General features: G+C 43.9%; 1 protein-coding gene across 1 annotated transcript in view; it reads right to left on the bottom strand.

Annotated features, from left to right (window-relative positions):
- Positions 1-2,121: 2,121 nt before the first annotated feature.
- pard6a (par-6 family cell polarity regulator alpha) overlaps positions 2,122-22,172 on the bottom strand; it is a 24,675-nt gene continuing 4,624 nt past the window's right edge. Inside the window, exon 3 of the mRNA XM_041221463.1 lies at positions 2,122-3,760. Within this exon, the coding sequence (XP_041077397.1) occupies positions 2,961-3,760 (800 nt within the window). The 3' untranslated portion in view covers positions 2,122-2,960. The remainder of the gene's footprint in view (positions 3,761-22,172) is intronic.

Here is a 22,172-nt window from a genome sequence, read left to right as displayed (position 1 = left end):
CAGTAGACTGGTTGCTTATTTGTGTGTGTGTATGTTTTCTCATGATAGCAGATCAGCTGTGTTCACGTGTGTGTGTTGAAATCGTGTTTGTGCTGGTGTTACACACAAAAACCCAAAGTGATCTGAGGACAGTGCAATAAGTGAAAGACAATCTCCCATGTTGGGAATCTGAACATGTTCTGTTCAAGTGGGGCGAGCAGTGCAAAACACTCAGAGCCAACAGGGTTTCTAGTTACAAAAAAAAACACCAGAAAAACCCTCAACAATACAAAACAGCAGGTAGCCTTCCCTCAATGTATTAGTGCAAGTTAAGTTCCTTCATTTGTCTCTTGCACTGATACGGTGAGGGAGGCAACATGTGACAGACTAGTGGAGCTGGCATAGACTTTGAGCAGCACAACCTGACAACTGGCACTGCAGTCCGGGACTGTGTTTATATTTTGTAGTATGCTCAGAGTACCTTTGAAAAACATCATGTTTGAGATAACGGCAGGTACAGTATGTATAGAGATAAGACTCCAGATTCCATAGAGTAAGGGTCATTACTCCTGCCTTTAAATCTGTATATAGGATAACATATGTTGAACACAAGCACAAAAGTGTAGAAGTCAGCACACTGTCGTTGTACATGTTGCAGTGCCGTTTGCTGTATAAAATCCTGACAGACGGGGCTTCGAAGATCCTTTCAAGTGTGAGTAATTCCCATGGGATTAACTGACCACCCCATACAGTGAATCATACTAGAGAAGATGCTGAATGGAAGCACACAGGGTCCCGGGCATTCCGAGCCTCTGAGCACACAGGGTCCCGGGCACTCCGAGCCTCTGAGCACACAGGGTCCCGGGCACTCCGAGCCTCTGAGCACACAGGGCCTCTGAGCACACAGGGTCCCGGGCACTCCGAGCCTCTGAGCACACAGGGTCCCGGGCACTCCGAGCCTCTGAGCACACAGGGTCCCGGGCACTCCGAGCCTCTGAGCACACAGGGTCCCGGGCACTCCGAGCCTCTGAGCACACAGGGTCCCGGGCGAGCCTCTGAGCCTCTGAGCACACAGGGTCCCGGGCACTCCGAGCCTCTGAGCACACAGGGTCCCGGGCACTCCGAGCCTCTGAGCACACAGGGTCCCGGGCACTCCGAGCCTCTGAGCACACAGGGTCCCGGGCACTCCGAGCCTCTGAGCACACAGGGTCCCGGGCACTCCGAGCCTCTGAGCACACAGGGTCCCGGGCACTCCGAGCCTCTGAGCACACAGGGTCCCGGGCACTCTCTGAGAGCCTCTGAGCACACAGGGTCCCGGGCACTCCGAGCCTCTGAGCACACAGGGTCCCGGGGAGCCTCTGAGCACACAGGGCCCCGGGCACTCCGAGCCTCTGAGCACACTCCCGGGCACTCCGAGCCTCTGAGCACACAGGGTCCCGGGCACTCCGAGCCTCTGAGCACACTCCCGGGCACTCCGAGCCTCTGAGCACACAGGGTCCCGGGCACTCCGAGCCTGTGTCTGGGATAAGACGGCAACGGTAGAGCAGTAGGACCTGCCATGTGAATGGGTGACCGGAGGTTGCGCAGTGTTTCAGTGTGGGATTCTGTGAATTACCATGCAGAGGGCACTATTGCGTTTGGGGGGCTGCAGGGTTTACAGAAGGTTGTAAATTTGTTTTGTTTTTATTTCTATTACAAAAAAACAGAAACACGTTTGCAGTATTACTTCATTCTACTGTTTTCAAAAAGTTACTGGTGTCCAAGATACTTCACTTTACTGCAATTTATTGTGGGCTTACCGCAGTACATTTTAGCAATTAAAACACTAGATAAATACTAAAAAGAACAATAAAAATATTGAACTTAATTATGAATAAAAACTGAAGTGGCTTCATGCTTTACAACGCAAGAATGAAGTCTTTCTAAATGTTTTGGTTTTCACTTATCGATCTCATAATAAAAAAAATGTTAAAAATTAATATTTTATATAAAGATATATATATATATAATATATATATATATATATATATAATTAATATATATATATATATATATATATATATATATATTAATAACAATATTAAAATGACATTTTTTGTAGACTAAAAATCAATAAAATACAAGTAATTTAAAAGAACATCTCTCAAAACCAAAATACCTGTTTATTTTATTTTATATTTTTTGCTGTACATGCATGTTTCTACTTTTATTTTTTTATTTTTTTACTGAGGTGGTGTTCTGTATTTGAACTATTTACCTTTTCTGTGCGATTAGGAAATAAAATAAACGCATCAGCATTTTTATGATTATTATTTAGGGAGTCGCACAATGAAATAGGTCAGCTGCATTAGCTTAATCCCATTTCCACAGTACCAGCCCTGCAGCAGAAGATCCCCAGTGCGATACAGGATCTGGAAACCTAAAGTACATAACACAGGCTAAGCAATGGTTGTAAGCCAGGTCCTCTAGTCTGTAGTCACATGTGCACAGTAATCAAGCAAATAAATTGGGACAGAAGAACCAAATACAAACATAATGTGCATGGCTTCTCAAAAGGAGACATCTAGTTATACCCTCCATAATACCCGAGAAGGACAGAGCGCCCCCTATTTACTTAACATTCCTGGAGGGGGTACTTCATTAACAGCCCAGATCAACCCTCCTAAGAAGCAGACTCTTCCAGTGCTTTCTGTTTTTTTCCCCCAGTGTTATTCGTTAACGCTCCAGATTTATATTCCGAATCAGACCTCTGAAGGAGAGCTTGTAACAGTGCACCCCCTCCACACACCTCCACCGCCAGATTCCAGGAAGCAGCACTCTTTCCCTCATCTCCAAACTGAGTCAGCCTCCCAAAGGTTACCCGGGAAAGAGCGTGTCCCAGCAGCATGTAGGGAATCGGCAGTCCCCGGCAGCGGAGGAGGTGGCGACGGAAGGAAGAAACAAAGAAAGAATAAAAGAAAGGCAGGCTGCGTCCGCAAGCGTTATAGCGTGATGACGTTGCCGTCCTCCCGCATGCTCTCCCGGCTCGTGTTGACCTTGCCGGGGCTGCCGTTGTGAGTGTTTGTGGAGCTGAGCGAGGCCTTGCTGTCAGACAGCGAGCTGTGCAGGGAGGTGCTCTGCTGGAAGCTGCGCAGTACGCCCGGGTGGTCCCCGTTGACGAAGCCGGTGTGCAAGTAGGGGGGCAGGCCGTCGCTCTCGATGATCAGGTCTCCCTCGTCATCACTCTCCCCCTCAGCCGTGCTGTAGTTGCTGATGTAGTGCGAGACCGGGCTGGGGGTGCTGTTGTTGGAGAAGCCCTTGCTGCTCCGGACCACGTTGTTCCGCTGGTTGGCCGGCTTGACCGTCACAATGAGGTTGTGGCTGTTGGCCACCATCATGTCCGTCACCTGGTCCAGGGACTTGCCCACTACGTCGATGCCGTTCACCTCCAAGATCTCGTCGTTGACCGCCAGCAGCCCCGTGCTCTCCGCCAGCCCGCCGCGCACCAGCCGAGAAATGAACACCCCCGGCACCTTCTCCACTCCCTGGGGGGTCACCCGCATGCTCAGCCCATCGCGGATGTAGAAGCCAAGGGGCTTGTCCGAGCCATGCTTGTGCAGACGCACGCGCCGGTGGGTCTCGGGCAGGATGTCCACGTCGATGATGGAGGAGATCTGCCGGAAGTCCTGTGGGAGCCCGATCAGGAGGTGCGGCTTGGACTTGTGCACCGGCCGCAACCCGTGGAGCCCCTTCTTCCTGCGCTGCAGGGAGTTGGTGGCGAAAACCCCAGTGTCGGCTTCCGCTAGAACAGAGAGGGAGGGGGAGAAGAGAAAGGACTGGTTAGATACGATGTACATTTCACTCATTCACTTCTATATATATTTGTTTAAAATGTCTTTGTTTCACTTTGAGAAAAAAAAAAAAAAAAAAAAAACCTAAAAACAGCATTTGTTGGTACACTTTTCTACACAAATAATTCCTGGGTTTGTTTTTGGTAAATTTGGGACGGGGCTATAAATATTTAAGGAGAGTAAATTTGTTGCAACCCTTTACCAAATATAATACTGAAATATCACGTTCACTGCACTTTTTTCTTTTAAAGAGAATGTTGATCAAACCTAGTTTCCACCAAAGGGTTTTAAGTGCCTACCAAGAGAACATCAATACACAATTTATCCAGAGGGGTGATGAGAATGAGAGCGAGACTGGATTCACCCTCCTGCCACCAGCTTAACCTTTCCGGTCTGAAACTCTAATCCATGGGAGGCCACCGGGTCACTTCCACTCTGTACATAGATATCAGCAGCTAACTAGGGATTGAATTTCATGACTTCCTAAAAAGGGTTATCTGTCATCCAATGTCAAAGCTAACCTAACCCCTGCCACCTTTTCACTATATTAAATTCATCTGGGGTTTGATCTGGGCTGATCTGTTGGACTCAGTAAAAGATCCAGGAGAAAGGAGTCACCTTTATAATTAAGGACAGTGATATTCAGATCTTTGAAGTAAACCTCAAAGTATGTTAGCAACACACCCTCCTCCGCCAAAGGACCTCCACAGCCAAAGGACCTCCACAGCATGTAGCACAGTATTTCTATATCTTAACACATTCCTGTGTTCTCCGCAGGCTTGCACTACACTGTAGAGCATGCTGTATGATGCACAATTTGAAAAACAAAGCCACTGCAAACAGAGCCAGCTCGCTGTGAAAACGACAGCTCCTGAAAATATCCCCCAAATGTTTTATCATCACCGGGAAAACCCTGAAATCAGTATTTTCTTTCTCCACGCGGACAGTTTGAGCTGAACAAAGTTGAGGCTTTTGTGTTAAACATCAAGCTGCTTTTATTACCATAACATGAGGCTGCTGCTTCAGTCAGCATTTCGGTTTGTCAGCCTTTTCATCACGCAGTACAGTTATGTCTCTGGGAAAATCAAAACCCATGACCTACCCGCCAGACTGTCTGCAGAGGTGGCAATTAACGCATGTTGTAATAGTGGCAATTACTGAAGCCACCTGGAGCGATCTTTGCTGTAGCTTCAGAAATGACAAAGTTAATGCATTACCCCCACCTCCATGCTCCTGCAGGTACAGGGAGTAGCAGGGCGAGGACTGTTTAGTTCACAGAACGGTCAGAAAGATTTAAGGAAGGAGGATGGTTTCCTGCACGTTCGCAGCAGAAACTACCTTGGAGAATTTAAACAAACTGTTTTTAAGGAGGCAGACAGCACAGAAGAATAAACAATGGAAGAATGTGGTAAAAAAAAAAAAAAATCACCCAGGAATTATATCTTATCACCAGTGCTTTAAAACCTAGCTACGGTATTTAGTATTGCTTTATTTCTACTGATTTGCCTTGCCTGGTTTGAAAAAGGTGCCGTTTTTAATGAGACACCTTCATGTTGACGACAGGGTAGCCAAAGGTAGTGAACTCGCTTCACCCTTTAACCTCACTACCAGAGATGAGGGACAGGGACCTCCTCACATTCTAGGGAACATTAGTCCAGCACAATAAAATTAAAAAAAAAAAACCCATTAAATAAAAATTAACTACCAAGACTAAATAATTCAACCTGTTTATTTATTTATTTAAAGTTTACCTGTTGTAAAATCCTGTAATGGAAACCAAATGCATTCCTGAATAGGGAAATCACATCACACAGAACAAAAACAATAAGCGATCAAGAGAGCTGTTTGTCATGGTCAATAGTGAAGGGCCGGGCAGATGCAGAGAGATTGTGCTTCTGGAGGCTCCCAGGAGCGCTCGTTAACTTAACCCTCCTCAAGCGCTTTCTAGTTGTGGTGTTGTTTTTTTTGTCTAAGTTGTGATGAGTCCAATGGTTGTGAAGCGTGCTGGGTTAGGAGTGTCAGAGATTATTCTGTGTCTGGTACAGTGCGGCAAGGGGCAGCGCGGAGTGCAAAGCTCTTTAAACACTCCTCTGGAAAGCGTTGTTACATACTGACCTTAACAAGGAGTTTGAAATGCACTAGTCCTATCATTGTAACCCTGTTTCAATAGAACGAGGCTATTGTTTTAGGAATATTAACTGTCTACGATAGAACCCACAGATGTACAAGCATTTCTGAAATGACAAAAGCTGCTTTATTTATGTAACTAGATTCAATTTCTTGTGTGTTTTTTTTGCACATTTTTATTTTTCCCTGTACGGCAACACACAACGTGCTGCATAAGAAAAATTCTGGCTTGCGAGGCTGAATTTAAAAACATATACTATAGAAGGGTGACCAGGCATGGTATCAGATGTGATCCACACATGAGCATTGCTGCCAGGGCTGCTTTTTTAAGGACTGTTATTGAAGAGAGTTTAGAAGCACAGTGTTCAAAAACGACAGACCTAACGCATCAAAACTGGCATTAAAAAAATAACAGTTCAAGTTAGTGATTACAGCTTGTAATTGATATGCTGCATTACAAAAGCAGTATAAATCACCAGACAAAACCAAAGCAATGCACTTGTCTTGAGTGTGTAACAGATGGGAGAACAGCAAGAGCAACGGCAGACACTCTGGAGGCACAGGCAGGGTGTTCTTCTGCAATTCCCTCATTGAAATACAGCAGTACTGAAGCCCCAACACTAAAAACAGCAGCAGTACAGATTGTAAACACGGATTTGCAAAATCCTGGCAAGCATTCTTTTTTGGGAATCTTTACTCTCAGTGTCTAACGATCATGTTTGAAATGACTACTATTTTAAAAACAACAACCCAATGCAATGAACTCGCCACAAGCAAAAAGAAACTGGAAGCTGCTGACAAGCAATTTCCGGAGGGTGGAATTTCAATCACAGCCAGCGGCACCACACAAGCCTGCGTCATCTCTCCCTATTACTCTGCAGAATAACAATGCAATACAGTGCGTTCACTTCCCTGCACTATTATAACCTGTATTTGACTGCCCTCCAGCTCAATGTGGAGCTCGGCTGTGCTTAGACTGAGCAGACCCTCCCTCCCTCTCTGCATTGCAAGTTGTCTGATAACCTTGCGGGGGGGGGGGGGGGGGGGGGGGGGGGGGCTGTGTCGGGATTAATGGTGTCAGACAGTTGCCTAGATACCAAGGCTGCAAACGACTACAGCAGCAAAAACGTGCACCTGAGCCCACCTGCCCACTCTTAGTCCCCAGTGCTGGGTTAGATGTCATCGTTTAGTGCAAGAAGAAAAATACAAACCTTCAGTTGCACTCTGTAACAGCTGACAACTGTACATATTCACTTCTCCCCCATCTAAGTGTATTGCAAGCATTTTGTTTGCATATACTGCATTAAGGGACAGGCAAAGAAGCACATGTGTCACACAGCCATCAGTTTCTACAGGAACAGACTCACACCTTAAATAAAGTGCCTGCTCAGCTCATGCAGATTATAGAGTTGCGGGTGTCACATGAATTTAATAGGATTGCAGCATAGGATCATTTTTGAATTACAGATACTAGCTGCTGCAGCTGTGGGACATGCTCAAACTGTTGGTGTTCAGAGCCGTGCTTGTTGAGTGCACAATAATAAAAATAATAATAATAATAATAATAAAGTAATCGTTCCTGTCTCTATGGATTTCTCTGCGATTTCCAGAACAGGACTTTGTAAAGTGGCGATCAGGTATACTGTAGCTGTAAGTATTGATCTGGTGAGCAGACAGCCTACCAGTTAAGCTCCAATCTCCTCCTGTCGGTCCGTGCTTTCACAGAAAGAATCCCTTTGATGCGTCTCTTCCTACATTAGTGGTAACACAAAGGGTTTTGACAGCAGCCGCGCGGTTTCCTCTCTGCCAGCCCACTCACATTATTAATACAGAACTCGTTTGTCACATGGAATCTGCACAGCGAGGGAGATATTACATCTCAGCTCTGAGCAAGAACGGCTTTCATTCCTGACCCAGATCATGAGGGGCTGTATATTTAATAAACTCGTCTCAAGTGTCTGAATCCTCATCTGGGCTAATGCATGGTTTTTATTACATTCTTTTTTGTCATCCTTCCTAAGTAAGTTTTACATGAAATGTTCTGTACGTATAGAGACAGATACAAGAACAGGCAAGCTGCATATGCACAGAACAAATAAATCACAGTGTACACCACTTCAATTAGTATTTGTCAGCAATCTGCAAGTGCAAATATGGCATTATATAATGTCATTTATATTAGTAAAATAATTGCGTTATATTCCTCTGGTTGAGACGACAGGAAAACGCAAAGAAACAGCTTGGATTCATTTACATCAGCTGCTGTGTGAATCAGCACTGCAGAACTGAATCCCTCATACTGTACTCTATTATCCTTGGTCTAATTAATTCTAGCCTTGAAAACTATTTTAAAAGGAGGTTAGCGAGGGAAGGGGGCTCCATTAGAGCAAATCTGCTTAGCTGGCTATTCCAACCAAAGAAGACTGCCACGAAATTTCAGACATTCGATTTATGAACAGCTGTAAAAACCAGGATGCAGATGGGACCCCACCCCCTCCGCATGATAGCTTTGGAGATTCTATCCCCGTGCCGGGGTCCTACTCTGTGGTCTGTCTCGCTGTTGAGGGGCTGCTCCGTGAGCAATGACACAGTAGCCCAGGGGTAAGATGGTGCACAACCTCTTCAGATCCTGGGTTCAAATCTTGCCTAGATCATAGATAAACAAAAAAATAAATACATAAAACGTGCTTTGCTAATGTAACCATTCAAACCACTATGCAAAATAGCCAGACTCGTACGCACTGGGAACAGGGCTTTTCATCCTCATTGCATGCCCATTATTACACTTCACTAAGCAGGGTTTGAACCCCAGTGAACTTGTTCTCCTGACCGTGACGTGTTTGAATGTAACACGGACTCAGAGCCTGTGCTGGGGGCTGTGGAGGCACCCAGAACTGCACAGCACCACTGATAGAAAAATCAGGGCAGGGTTATTGAGCTGCACACGCTGTGCCAGACTGCAGCCAGCCTCACCGCCCCCACTTAACAGCTTATCACATTCACAGGCGCTAAAATCACCGATTTCAAAAGCATCTGTTTATTAGTCAGATCAATTCTGCATTCTTACAATCTTTCATGCATCATGCAGCCCTCGTAGATAAACCCGCTATAAACACCTGCCGGTGTTTGGGGTGGTTCTAGCGGGTGCCCTGGGTTCAATCTGTGGTCAGGAAACCTCAGCCCTCTAGTGTAGAAAGCAGGCTCACTGTACTCACTACTAGCTTTTGATAAACGTGTTGAACAAATCAGCATAGTTCCAGACTTAAACAGCTGGTTTCCCAAATCCCAGTTAGCACTAATCTCAGACTACCTTACCTAAAGTAACACTGCATAGTCCAAGATCAGTGCTAATCAGGGTCTGTGAAACCAGCTGATAGTTACACTGTACTGGAAATAAATAATCAAAGTGACATTGGAAATTAGCCCCGGTTTGGGAATTCATAGCCCTGTTTTTGGAGCTCAGCAGCTCTAGGGAAATAAACAAAAAGTGTAACAACTTGAATTGTGTATTAAAATAGAACGACATGTTTGTTCATTTTGGTCACAGAAGATGGAAATAGAGGCTGTAATAATGTGATCGCTTGTATCATGAGCCACAGGGACAGACAGGTCCTTCATCCCAGTTACATTGCTTTAGCACAAACTTTCAGCTATATGCGAATGCTTAACTGTCAGTGTTACTGTTTAAAAGATAGCATGATCGACCAAGGAAACCCCCTTAATACTACATGCACCAATACTACAGGTTGCTTTGCAGGAAAGGGTTTGAAAGGATTCAAATCCATGAATCAGGGCATCAGAAAGCTTGCAGGACTTGTCAGACCTGGTAAATATTTGTCTGCAGGCACTATTACCAACCAACAAGCTTAGAGAATGGAAAACAAAACCGGAGTATACAGTAGTGTGTGTGTGTGTATGTGTGTGTATGTGCGCACTGAGGCCATCTGGTTACTGAACTCTGTACTTGTGTGTATATCTATGTAGGTATGTTTAAATAAAAATATATAGGGGATGGAATGGGGTCACAGCATCTCCCTGACCCCTTTTTTAGACATGAGGGAACCTACATCAGCCTGGAGGTACCAATCTATAACCTACCTAATGCAGCCACTACACACTCTGCTACATGTATTTAAAACGCTAAGCTACAGGGTTGTCATTGGAAGGGGGTGTTGTCAGTGCTGCTCTGCAGAGCTATGTGTTAGAGATCAGAGAAAAGAAACCCATTTAAAAATAAACACTGCCTGCCTGCTTTACGTTAGCAACACGCTGTTTCTGTGCATGCTGGAATGGGGCGAGCCCTCGGCATACTTGCACAAAACAAAGCAGGAACAATCCAGGACAGGACAGGTGAGAGAAAAAATAATAAAAAATAAAAAAAGGAGAAATATTGTCCTAGTTAACGCCTACAGCAAACAGAAGTGTACAAATAATGGTATGCTTGCTGATGTCGTGAAGAGACACAGTCTGATTCAGAATGCACAATGCAGGTTTAAAATTGTGACTTGGCATATTCTGGGCTGGTCAGGCCACGGTACTCTGCATCACTGACCAGGTTAGAACAGACGGGACAAGTTTACGGATACACGCTGCAATGGGTGAAACTGCTCTGCAATAGGAGTCTTATTTTCATCCCCTGAATGACTAATTGCAAGAAAAAGCGTTACTGTGCTTCCACGCACGAGCCAAACTCCTACAGCAAACAACTAGCATACACATCCAAAGCAATGTGCACCAGCTGGACAAACAGCACAGCTAATAAAGCAAAGGCATGTCCAATCTTGCCAGCTTTTGTTGCTGAAGTGACAGGCTACTGGAATGAAATCTGCTCCATTTAATTAGCGAATGACATCTAATAGTGCAAACTTATCATCGCCTCCCACCCAGAGAGAGCAAGCTGTAAACACACACACACACACACACACAGGCAGGTAGATGCCATGGCCTTGTGCCGGGACTCTCGACGAATGAGTAACATTGCACACGAGGAAAAACAAACCAAGCCTTTGCAACATTGACTGATATTTCCTTGTATTTTTACAATTACACTGACATTAGATAGGTGCTGAATAGTAAATGAGCTATAAATTTACATTGCGTAGAAGCTGACTACCAGTGTGTAAAGAACAAGCGATCATTTAAATAGAAACAGACACAACTTACAAGAACAATACTGTAGATCTGGGTTCAATAAAAATGTACAAGTTAAATCATAGGATAAAAGTTGCCTATAATACTGTTGCTTCCTTTCAGCATTGGACTTATCCAGTTATCCTCTGGTTCCATGGCAGGTAGTCATTTCCATTAGTGTTGCTGACATGTGTCTGGACTCAGGCCCTTGTGAAATATTCCTGACTTGAAAGAACTTCCATCTCGACTGGCCAATGTTTTTCATTGCAAGCACCAATAGTTGCCAAGCAACTAAAATATTCAGCAGAAACCTTGCAAGTTACAAAAAAGAGATTTTTGATTATTGTGTTAAAGGGAGAATATTTGATTCTAGTGACTAGTGTGTTCTTCAGTGAAAACAGAATAGCATAAACACAAAATAAAACAGCTAAAAATACCTTCAGCATCTCCTCTGGGGCCTATGCATATACACATGAGGTCTGTTTTCAAACGTGAGAAAGCCATGTAAACCATAGCAACACATCTTAAAGCTGACTGCAGAGCAAAAACAAACAGCACATATTTGAAATATCTTCAAATACCTTACCTAATGCTGCTGGCCCTTTTGTTTGATCCCCATTTATTTTAATAGCCCTGGCTGAAGCCCAGATGGAAACAGTCTAAAAAACTAACCCAGTTTGTCAAAATCAAAACCCCACACGACAACTATACCAATACTTAGTTCAGGCAAGACTCTTCTATTGAGGGCAGTCTCACACCCCAGCAGAGCGTTCTACAGTAATATCGATCTTGCCTATAGATCTTTGCAGCATTAATTATCTGGGCTCCCACGACGGGGCTGTGAATTGTTCCTGGCTGCCTGGACCTGCTGTTGAGATTTAAATCATTCTGAAGTTGCCAGGTGAGAAGAAACCAGGTCTCCCTGTACAGCAAATCCCTCATGATAAATATTGACTAAATATGATTCCACTTCACGTTGTGTGTGTGTGTGTGTGTGTGTGTGTGTGTGTGTGTGTGTGTGTGTGTGTGCCTGTCCGTGCACGAGTGACAGACAGAGATCCAGAGAACTCCAGGCTCAGATACGAGTGTGGAGAGCACGCCTCACAATCGCGGAGCTGGTTGGAATTCCCAAGCAATTAGGGATTTACCTTCCCAAGGGTTTATAGACTGCCGACAGAAGAACTCAGCTGCACCTTTTCAGCAACATCTATTGAACCAACTGAGTGGCTCTTCGCAAGAGGCAGGACTTATTAACATGATTACGCGCTAGGTACTTGACGATGCTAAGTGTACTGTACAGCAAATACGCTTCTTCAAGCTAGAAAGAAGCACAGCGGACAAGACCATTACCGTAAACTCCAGCCCCCACCCCCCCTTCTAAAAGTCTCTGACAAAAGCTTTGACTTTAAAAGGCTTCCAGCCAAAACGTTGATCACTGACAGCTGGTACTAAACACAGGTTTGATTGCAGGTATGCAGAGCACCTTTTTATTTTAGAACTGCATATCGCTTGAAGCGGTACAGTGTGTGCATTATACAATGGGGGTGGGGTATCAGTGGAGTGAATTACGGAGAAGCTTCTTATATACAGGCTTGCGTGATGCACATGGTGTGGGTTATTTCCTGATGATTGCAGCGATAGCCTGGGCTACAAAAAAAGATTAATATTTAATAAATCCATGAAGGCTGGCTCAACCTCAAACAGAAACCAGCCCCCATGATCTGGAGGCACCTAGAGGCTGTCTGGGTGATTAACTCTAGGTTCTGGAAGCTGTATTCAATTTCTCTCAGTTTTAGCAGCGATTGAGCAAGGGCAAAAAAAACCCCAAAAAACAACTGGGGCCAGTGTCTGGAGCGGTGTAAACCATTACAGCGTCCCGGCATACCGAGCAAGCTATGGACTAAAACCTGGCCCAGGTGCGGCCAAAGCTGGCTCTTCCACTCCTGGTCTTTGTTCCAACCCTGTTCTAAACTAATGTAACTGAACCAATTAACTAGTGGTGCACAACTCTGGTCATGGAGGGTGGTGTCCCTCCTGGGTTTTGTCTTAGCTATACCCTAAATTAGTTAATTGGACCAATTAAGCTTCTAATAACACTGTGTAACAAATTTTTTTTTTTGTTCTTGGGTAGTAAGTGTTATTTCCTAATTGCTTATGCCTCAAAAGTATAGAAAATGACTATTATTCCCCACAAACTTTGCTTTTCTGACCAGGACAGTGATATTTCAAAATATCACTATTTCCAATGGGAAAACGGGCAAATGTGTGTCTTTTCGTTCACATTAAGTCAGAAAAAAACAACATATTAATCCAAATTAACATGTATTTATACTAAAGTAATACAAAAATGACTACAAAAGATTTAGAAGCGAGTAGTTTTTCGAGATTTACGATTATACTGTATTTACAAAGTTTGTGGGGAATAATAGCCATTTTCCATACTTTTGAGGCATAAGCAATTAGGAAATAACACTTACTACCCAGGAACAAAAATTGTGTTACACAGTGTAATTAGAGCAGAACCGTCGGACAGGGATACAGTTACACAATCAGGTGCAAACCTGGTTCCTTTTACTTCCGATATAGATGTGAATAAGTATGGCAAAATCATGGTGCACCATACTGTATATAGCATCACAATCCTCCAATGGTACGAGATGTTCCAGACAGAGAAATTAACTATTTATAACAAGACATTGGAATATTTCAGCCTGTCTGCAAAACACCATAAGATGAACCACCATTTATGTTTTTTTAGTAGTCTTTTTTTTTTAGTTGTTTTTTTTTTCAGATCAGGTTTGACATGGGGCTTGCCCGGGAGTTAACCCCTAGGCTGTTTATGATCTTTTATTTTAAATCAATAATCCCATAATACCTTTATTCCAAGGCTCTGTGCTCAGACCTGTGACAGGCAGCGTAAACACACAGCTGTGTCCTCCTAAAAGCAGTTTTCTACTACAGTCCCATGACGAAAGCCAGCGAAGCAAACAGCCTCGTTATACCCCGTTCAGTGCTGTAATAATATCTCTGCAGCACACACCATCTTTAATACCAAGAGGCCCTGCTAGTAACCGTGATCTGGGCTGATCAAGGGGCAGAACGCGCTCCGGCAATCCTTCCTCTTACTGAGCTGTCTACTCTAATAGTCTCTCTGATACGAAGGTGCCTGGCACTCCAACTGCGTTAGCAGGCTCTTCTGAAATGGTCTCTTGCATCACTAGAGTATTCTACACACAGCCTTCAGAGAAGAGCCGGGCATCAAAGGACATGGAATGAATGGGTGGATTTCAAAGGGCTCCAAAAATCGAAATAAGTAAGGTACCAACCAACCAACCACCTTATATAGGAAAAGACAGATTTGTGAATGAAGGTAGGTCTTTACACAAATGTGCAACCATTTTCTCATTTCTTGATATGAGCGTGCAATACCAGTTATCCTAACTAAGGCATTCTGTGCTTCCACAGAGTTCTGCATGAGCGCCGGAATCCTGCACACGTGGTCCTGTCTTTAAAGTACTTTGCCTGTTATATAAACCCCTAACCCCCCCCCCCCTTATTTAATAAATGTACTTAATTTAATTATTTAATTATTTCCATCCTTGATGCGGTATATGGGATACAGTGCCTGATTATTTAGCACCAGCTGGCCCCAGTATTTCTGTTGGAAGACCTGCCCTGTCGTGGCAAAGGGATTAGACCAGCATAGCATAGCCTGGCACACACATTCCTTCAGATCAGAGTACAGGGCAGCTGGCAAGAGCTGAGAGCCTTAACATAGACACTGCTTCTCTTAAACTAATCCTGCCCACATACATCTTCCTTTGAGAATCATGCCATCCCAGGGTGCAGAGGGGGACTAGAGCAGATCAGGGTGAGCCCTGTCTCAAATTTATTTATTTGGGTCCCTGGTTTGAAGAGACTGGTTCATGTTTTTGTCAAACTGCTTAAATGACAAAGTCCCCCAGTGTATTTGATCATCTGAACTTGGAAACACCTCTGTTATCGTAACAGCCTCCTGCTAACCTGTCCTATTAGTGAATCTCTCTTCTGCCCCATTGTCACAGAAAACACTCCACCTGGCCCACAAAGTAAACTCTGATTAACACTCCTGTCTAGTACTGGATTTTACTAATTTAAAACGAGACGCACTGAAATTATTTTCGATTTGACCTTGAAATTATTTTTGAAATTATCTTGATGGGAATGTCAGAATGATCAGCTAATACAGCGATACATGCGTTATGTAAAATCTTGTGCTGAATGTGTCTCAGCAACCACATTCAGAAATAAGACCTTTGCATTCAGATAATCTTCTTGGAACACCCTATAGTAAATGTCGATCCCCACCAGGATCATCAGTATTTTAAAGTAGTGACGGCTGCTTCACGGTATGTTGTACTTTTGTAAACCAGATGGCATCATCTCAAAGAAATCTGACAGGGAAGAGCGTTTTCCTGCAAGTGATTTCAAACACTGTGAAAGAAGCATACATTTCAATTACAATCTAGGAACAACAGCCCCAGCGCTGGTCTTACTACATTCTTTAAATTCCCAGCAGACTCCTCCCCTCCTGGCAGCCTGCCGTGGGACGCCCTGCTCTCAGTACCTGCTGTACGCTCCTCTGCGTGTCCAATCAGCAGCACCTTATTAGGCATGGCACCCGAACTAAGGGGGCCCCCCCCTCCCACCTTGAACAATGCAAGGGGGCTATACAAGAATGTGCTGAATCCCTGCACTTGTTTGTGAAGGTCTCAAAGCTTCTATTAAATACCTCAGGGAGGTAAGCAACAGAAGCTGCTCATAATAAATCCAACACCACTCCGCCCCTTTCTTTAAGACACACCAGCCGGTATTTGTCATTCTTTCCATAACACACTCCGTCAGTAGAGAGAAGTAATCTGAAAAATCTACTGTGCTGGGTTAAAGGCTTTGTCCTTTTCAGTGGGAGCGGTTCCTCTTCCTGCTCACAGGAGTTTGACACTGTAGTTATTTGACGACAGGTCTAATTATAGGGCAACCTGGGATGGGTTATCTTAACCCAAAGTATTCTTCTGCTTGTTAAGATTCGCTTTGTATCATTTTCTGTTTCAGTAATCACAACGTTTACAAATTCATCAGCTTAAAGCACCAACGTGGCTTCAATAAAACTCTGAGAATCAGGGCTAAACTACATCAGTGTAACAATCAACCTGTCCACCAGGTACACCACAGTATAACAATCAACCTGTCCACCTTTGCATGGAAGAAAGACCACATACTCTGCTTTTCGTTTCTTTTCTTGTCGTATCCCCCTTTGTTCTCCATGTAAGACTTTTCTTAATTATTTTACCTCTCGTACAGTAAATATTTGTTTTATAGAACTGACTGCTTGCTCTCTAGATGCCTCTCTTTGTATTAGTTGTAGATAAAGATGTGGTAGACAAAGTACAAACAGAAATAAATGCATAAATAAAACAAACAGCTCATTCTTCACATAGCTCTATTTTAGGATTCATATTCTCTCTCAGGACTGTTTTAGCTGCTCTTGTTTTTGCCTGAGCAGATAACAGCATTCTTGACTATAAACACACCTCTACACAGTATTTCTCAATGTATCTCTCTTGAGCCCACTGGCCCTGCTCCAAGCTCTCTCCCACCACATTAGCTCGGCACGTCGCTGCTAATTAAAGCAAACAAGTTTGCACAGTGAAGACTGCAGTGCTGAGCCTGGCTGCAAGTTCTGAAGATTCACACGGCCAGAGAGCCATCACACTGACCTGAACCCAGGGAGCCAGGATCAGCACCCTGCTGCACCCTGCTCCATACCACTGCAACAGCTTCACAGAGCCCACACAGTCACGCAGCATAGTCAGAGAAACAGGATCAACACTCTGCTCCATATCCCTGCATCAAAGCCCAATTAGTCACACAGCATAGCTAGAGAGCCCAGATCAGCAACCTACTCTGTACTGCTGCAACAGCTTCACAGAGCCCACTCAAGTTACACAGCATAGCCACAGAGCCAAGCTCAACACTCTGCTCCATATCCCTGCATCACAGAGTTTTAGCTGCAATACAGTATGTAACAAGCATGCTGTCCATTCACAAAATATTGTAACAGTCTCACTGTCACAGCCCCTCTCTCAGCATTCCAGACTCACGTTCCAGATCGGAACAGGGCTTCTGTTTGTGCTGTCTCTATGGCAACAGACTGTGGAATTTGGTCTGATTTGCAAGCAGCCACACAGATATCCTGACATGTATGTGCAGCTCACTGGCTTCTGTTGCTAAGCCGGTTGCTAAGGCATAATGGATGGTTGGTGGTGTTCCAAGTTCTCCTCTGGATATTAGTGGAATCTGGATATTTAATTGAAGGAGTTAATCCTGGCAAAATCATTAAGTAAATAAACCCAAGCAGCTTCAAAAGTGTTCGGCATCAGAATGCAGGCTAAGTACAGTATTTGATGTAGTTTGATTGAAGCAGCTTTTTTTTTTTTTTTTTTTTTTTTAACTGATTCATTTTTATGTACAGGGGGTTAAGAGGCTGAGATGCAACACATCTCTTTCTGTAGGTGGATAGCAGCTGTGATGAAGAGCAGCTAAATATTCCAGTTTTGTATTACATGGTAAACAGATCAAACTGAAAACTGGTACACATTCCACAAATCCGTGGGAGAGTGGAGGATTTATAAAACCATTCCAAGTACAATCTGAACAGGACTGAGTCCTTGCTGCAGAAGCTTCAAAGCTTTGCATGCTGCCGGACGTAGTCTTTGCTTGGCTTGATTGAATTATATAATGTATGCTACTGTTGACCTCCTGCGGTATTGATGTCTGCTGCATGGAAATCCAATTAGAAGAACACAAGTAAAGAGGTGAAGAGAAAGCCTGTCCGCTGAATTATTTCACTGCATTTCTATCAGGAAAGGTGAATACTCATACTGGAGAGAAAAACAGTGTCAAAAAAACACATTGATATTTATAATCCTTTCCTCCCAGTTCTTAGACGTCCCTGTGAAGTTGCTGCAGAGCAGACGAGAACACAGACAGACAGACGGGTGAAGCCAGCTCTCCCTCTCTTAACTCACTCTCCTGCCAGAGACACACAGGTAGTCAATAACAGCAGGAAAGTCTTGGAGACGCTCACTGTGCGTCTGCTGAGAATAATGGGTTTCGTTCAACACAAAATACAGGAGTTTCCAATTGAATCTGTACCGACGTTACAATCCATTTGCAAATGCACGGTCATACTGTACAGATACGTCTGTGAGGAAAGAAAAACATTCCCCACACTTTCCCCCGCCCCCCCCTAAATCAGATTTGTTACTGTTGTTCCCTGCCATGCAGGAGGGGCCCCTCACACAAGCACCAGATATAAATTACCGCTCTGTTCTCTCCATACAGAACCCAGGCAATTGAATTATCCGAGCCAAAAGTGTAGCTCTGGTCAATAACAAGCCCCGCTGCAGTGTTTCTCAAGTGCCACTAAAGGCTCTTTAAAGATATTTGGACAAGGGAACACTTGGAGCCAGCATGCACTCCTGCACACAGGAGCTGTCCCTTTGCTTCAAAGTGCTTCGACAGTCACTAATAAGTGCCATGGTTTAATAAAATCAAACCTGGGATCAATTAGAATTACAATTACAGCAGCACTGTTTGCTGAAATTATAATTACAAGGATTGTCAATTACAATTATACTGCAGTAATTACAATTCCAACTCCACACATTAACATGTTTACTTTATCTATTTGAAATAACCCAGCAATATAATCACAGGTACGCATACACAAACATGCTATGCAACTTATTTTTTTACAGACAAAATGGGAAAAGTGGATGAAGATACAGGAATAACGTTTGCTCCGCGTAAAACACAGCATGAAACTGCAAATGATTCAGCTGGGAAAGGTGTGGAATTGAACTGGAACTGATCAATCACATGGTATAATTCCAATTCCAATTCCACAGGTGTACACACTGGCAGAGGCTAATACAGCAGACTATTAGGGGCTTTTCCATATCGGAGGGGGCAGGAAGTCTGGCTAGTCTAACTCTTGTCCCGACATTCGTTATCTTGGCCTACAATAATTAATAAATCACCTCTTGGCTGTTATTTTCTTGAGAAAAGGTCACTGTGAGCTATTTATTCTCGCATGCCTATACTTGTAGCGTCAGGGCTCAGCTGAGTGCCCATGCAAGCTGCCAGACTGGAGGCTGGCTAGATCTAGATTACACTCGCTCAGTTTTACTTTTTATAACAAACCGGTTTATGGCGATACTGATCATGACCCACCTTTCTGCAATTCCTTTTATCACTCAAAGCGAGTTTCGTTTGGATATTTTTGTTACTGCAGACAGCCTGGGAAGATGCAGGCTGAAGATGATGGCAGATGAAGATGATGGCAGATGAAGATGATGGCAGACAGCCAAAAGCACACATTCTACAAGTCAGCAAATCTGTGTAAAAGAGGCTCAAGGTACTGTAGCATCCTGAAAAAACAAAAAGTGACTTAACAACGAAGCACACGCACTGCCAAGCTTGTTCTTCTGTTCTACAATAGAAATGAATTCAGTGTAAATGCAGGCCAAAACTAACAGTGGACCAGTCCTGCTAAAATATCTTTCACAGTCAGAGACCTTGTTGCTAGCTACTGCTCCCAGTAAAATATATCTTAGAGTTATAAAAATGTCAAGCCTCGATAAAGGAGATAAAAATCAAGCTTCCTCAACACTGGCCTCCTGGGGTGATGAACAACAGCACTAAATCTAAAGGTTACTCCTAGACTAGGTTAAATAGACAGAGGAGGTACAGTACAGTACAGGAACAGCGTTGACCATCACATGCAGGTTTAACTCTTGCTGTGCCAAAAGAAGGCTGATGAAAACGCTAATTAAGCCTGCCTGGGGTCGATCCGGGGTCTCCAGCGGGCACAGCTGGCTGATACTCCTAATGAGGGCCAATTAAAGAGGGATTTGCGATTTGCAGTGCTCATGAGCAGTAAGAGACAGACGGATCCTGCATGACCTGCCTCCCCCGGGGGCCGGCAGCGATTATGAAAGCCAGCGGGAGCTCTGGCGCTCGCAGTGGAGGGTCAATGCGTTTACTCCTCCCTGCAGGAGAGGTGGCTGCAGTCGGAGATGAGTCATTCTACATTATCAGGAGTTCTGCACTGCAGTTACACCTGCCAATAATAATCCCTTCCCATAGCAACATTGTGAGTTACCCCAAAAATCTGCTTGTGCTGTGTGTGTGAATAGCATAGCATTCATATACACACACAACCTAAAATGCAAAAAATCAAACACTAACTGGAATAGGCTAGCTCTTTAACCTGTTCTATCCAGGGAGTGCATTTAACAAGGCCATGGAAGGAACAGACACTCCATGGCTTAGCCATGCTGGCAGCTCCAATAAACCATTGCTGTGCAGAGCAGGTTACCCTACATACATTCCCCATGTTATCTGTACTGTAGATATTGTACAGCATGTGTAATGGCTGTATGATCAGTTACATGGGACTGCCCCAGGGCTTGTTCTGCGTTTATCCCGGACAGCCTTGAATAAGAGACTATGTGTCAATGGGTTAGTACTGACAAGCGCTGTACAAGAAAATCTAGCAATGCAAAAATCACTCAAATACTTCTAATAGACACTATCCCTTAAAATACAGTAGAGTCTCCCCTTTGTGAATGAATGCACTTGAACACTGGAAACTGAAATACTTTTAAAGTTACAAAATCTACTGTAGATGTATCTGAATGCAAAGCTCTGTAAAGCGCTGACTAGAGGCAATCCCTCCAGAGTTAAGCATTGGGGGCTCCTTAGCCCTTCTGACACAGACTGCACTGCTGGCTTTAAATCCCAATAACCATTCAGTCCATCAGACCACATGCTGCTCTTATGCAAAAAATTTTTATCTAATCATAAGGAACCTTTGTCCTTTTTTTATGCCTTGGCTATTGCTGACAACCGCAGTCATGGCAAAACATGTGGGGGGCAGAAAAAAATAAATAAAAAAAAAATCCTACTGAAAATTCAAGCCGACCTGCTTTTTACAATCATTTCTTGCACTTTCCTGACCTCTTTCCTTGTGCATTAAAGCGTGCTGCCTTGCAATCCTGCCCTCACTGTACTCTATGCATCTCCACTCCGTCCCCTTTGCTCCTGTGTTATAGACAGGATTCCTGAGTTGATGCTCTTCTGCAAGCAGAGTGTTCCTTTCAATTAGAATTCTGTCATTAGCCTGTGATCACCCCACCCCCCTCTCCACTGTCACAGTGTGCGGACAAATGCTGTAACCTAACTCAGACTCCTGTAATCCAATAACTGTCAGCAACTTGCATTAGCACTTCCCTGCTGGGCCAGGGTAACTGTGCTAATAACTCTCAGCCTCTTCAGCAAAGTACAGCTCCCTGTACTGTACTGTACACACGCCTGGAGTGCTGGAGCTGCACGTTCCATTAGTCTGCTCCGGTATGAACTCTTCACCTCCTTATCAACAAGCAGCAGGGCAATCCATAGTGCCAGCTGTACACTGCATACAGTACAAATCAACTCACCAGATTTTTTCTTTTTTCCTCGGTTTTATATACTGTACAATGAAGACATGACAACATGCAAGTCATTATGGGATCACCTTTGTGTAATGTCTCTCTCTCTCTCTCTCTCTCTCTGAACCAACTGCTTAAACTCAAAACTAGCAGCTTATATATATATATATATATATATATATATATATATATATATATATATATATATATATATATATATATATATATAATCATTCCTGCAAAAAATGCTGTTCTGCAGTGAGCTGGTGCAGGGGGCTGTAATCTTGCTGAGCAGAGCTGTGCTGGACAGAACTCAGCTCAGGAGATAAGAGCTTGTCGGAAATGTGGATTTTTCTGAAACAGATTTTAATAATAAGGCCTAAGTGCTAAGTGAGTGTCTTCCACACCCAGCACTGACGCATGTGTACCAGTTCTTCTTTACAAAATTATTTTTTATGCTGGCAGTGCTGTCCTGTGTAAAGGTTTTCAGAATTGCACCGCAGTTAGCGGGAACTGGCCTCCGTGGGACGAGCTTGCATTGCTGAAGCAATAGAAAGTGAAAACACAGCCCTGT

This window comes from Polyodon spathula, chromosome 21 (assembly GCF_017654505.1).
Source record: "Polyodon spathula isolate WHYD16114869_AA chromosome 21, ASM1765450v1, whole genome shotgun sequence".
Taxonomy (NCBI): Eukaryota; Metazoa; Chordata; class Actinopteri; order Acipenseriformes; family Polyodontidae; genus Polyodon; species Polyodon spathula.
Note: the sequence above shows the minus strand (reverse complement) of the source record. Positions and strands in the feature narration are given on the sequence as shown.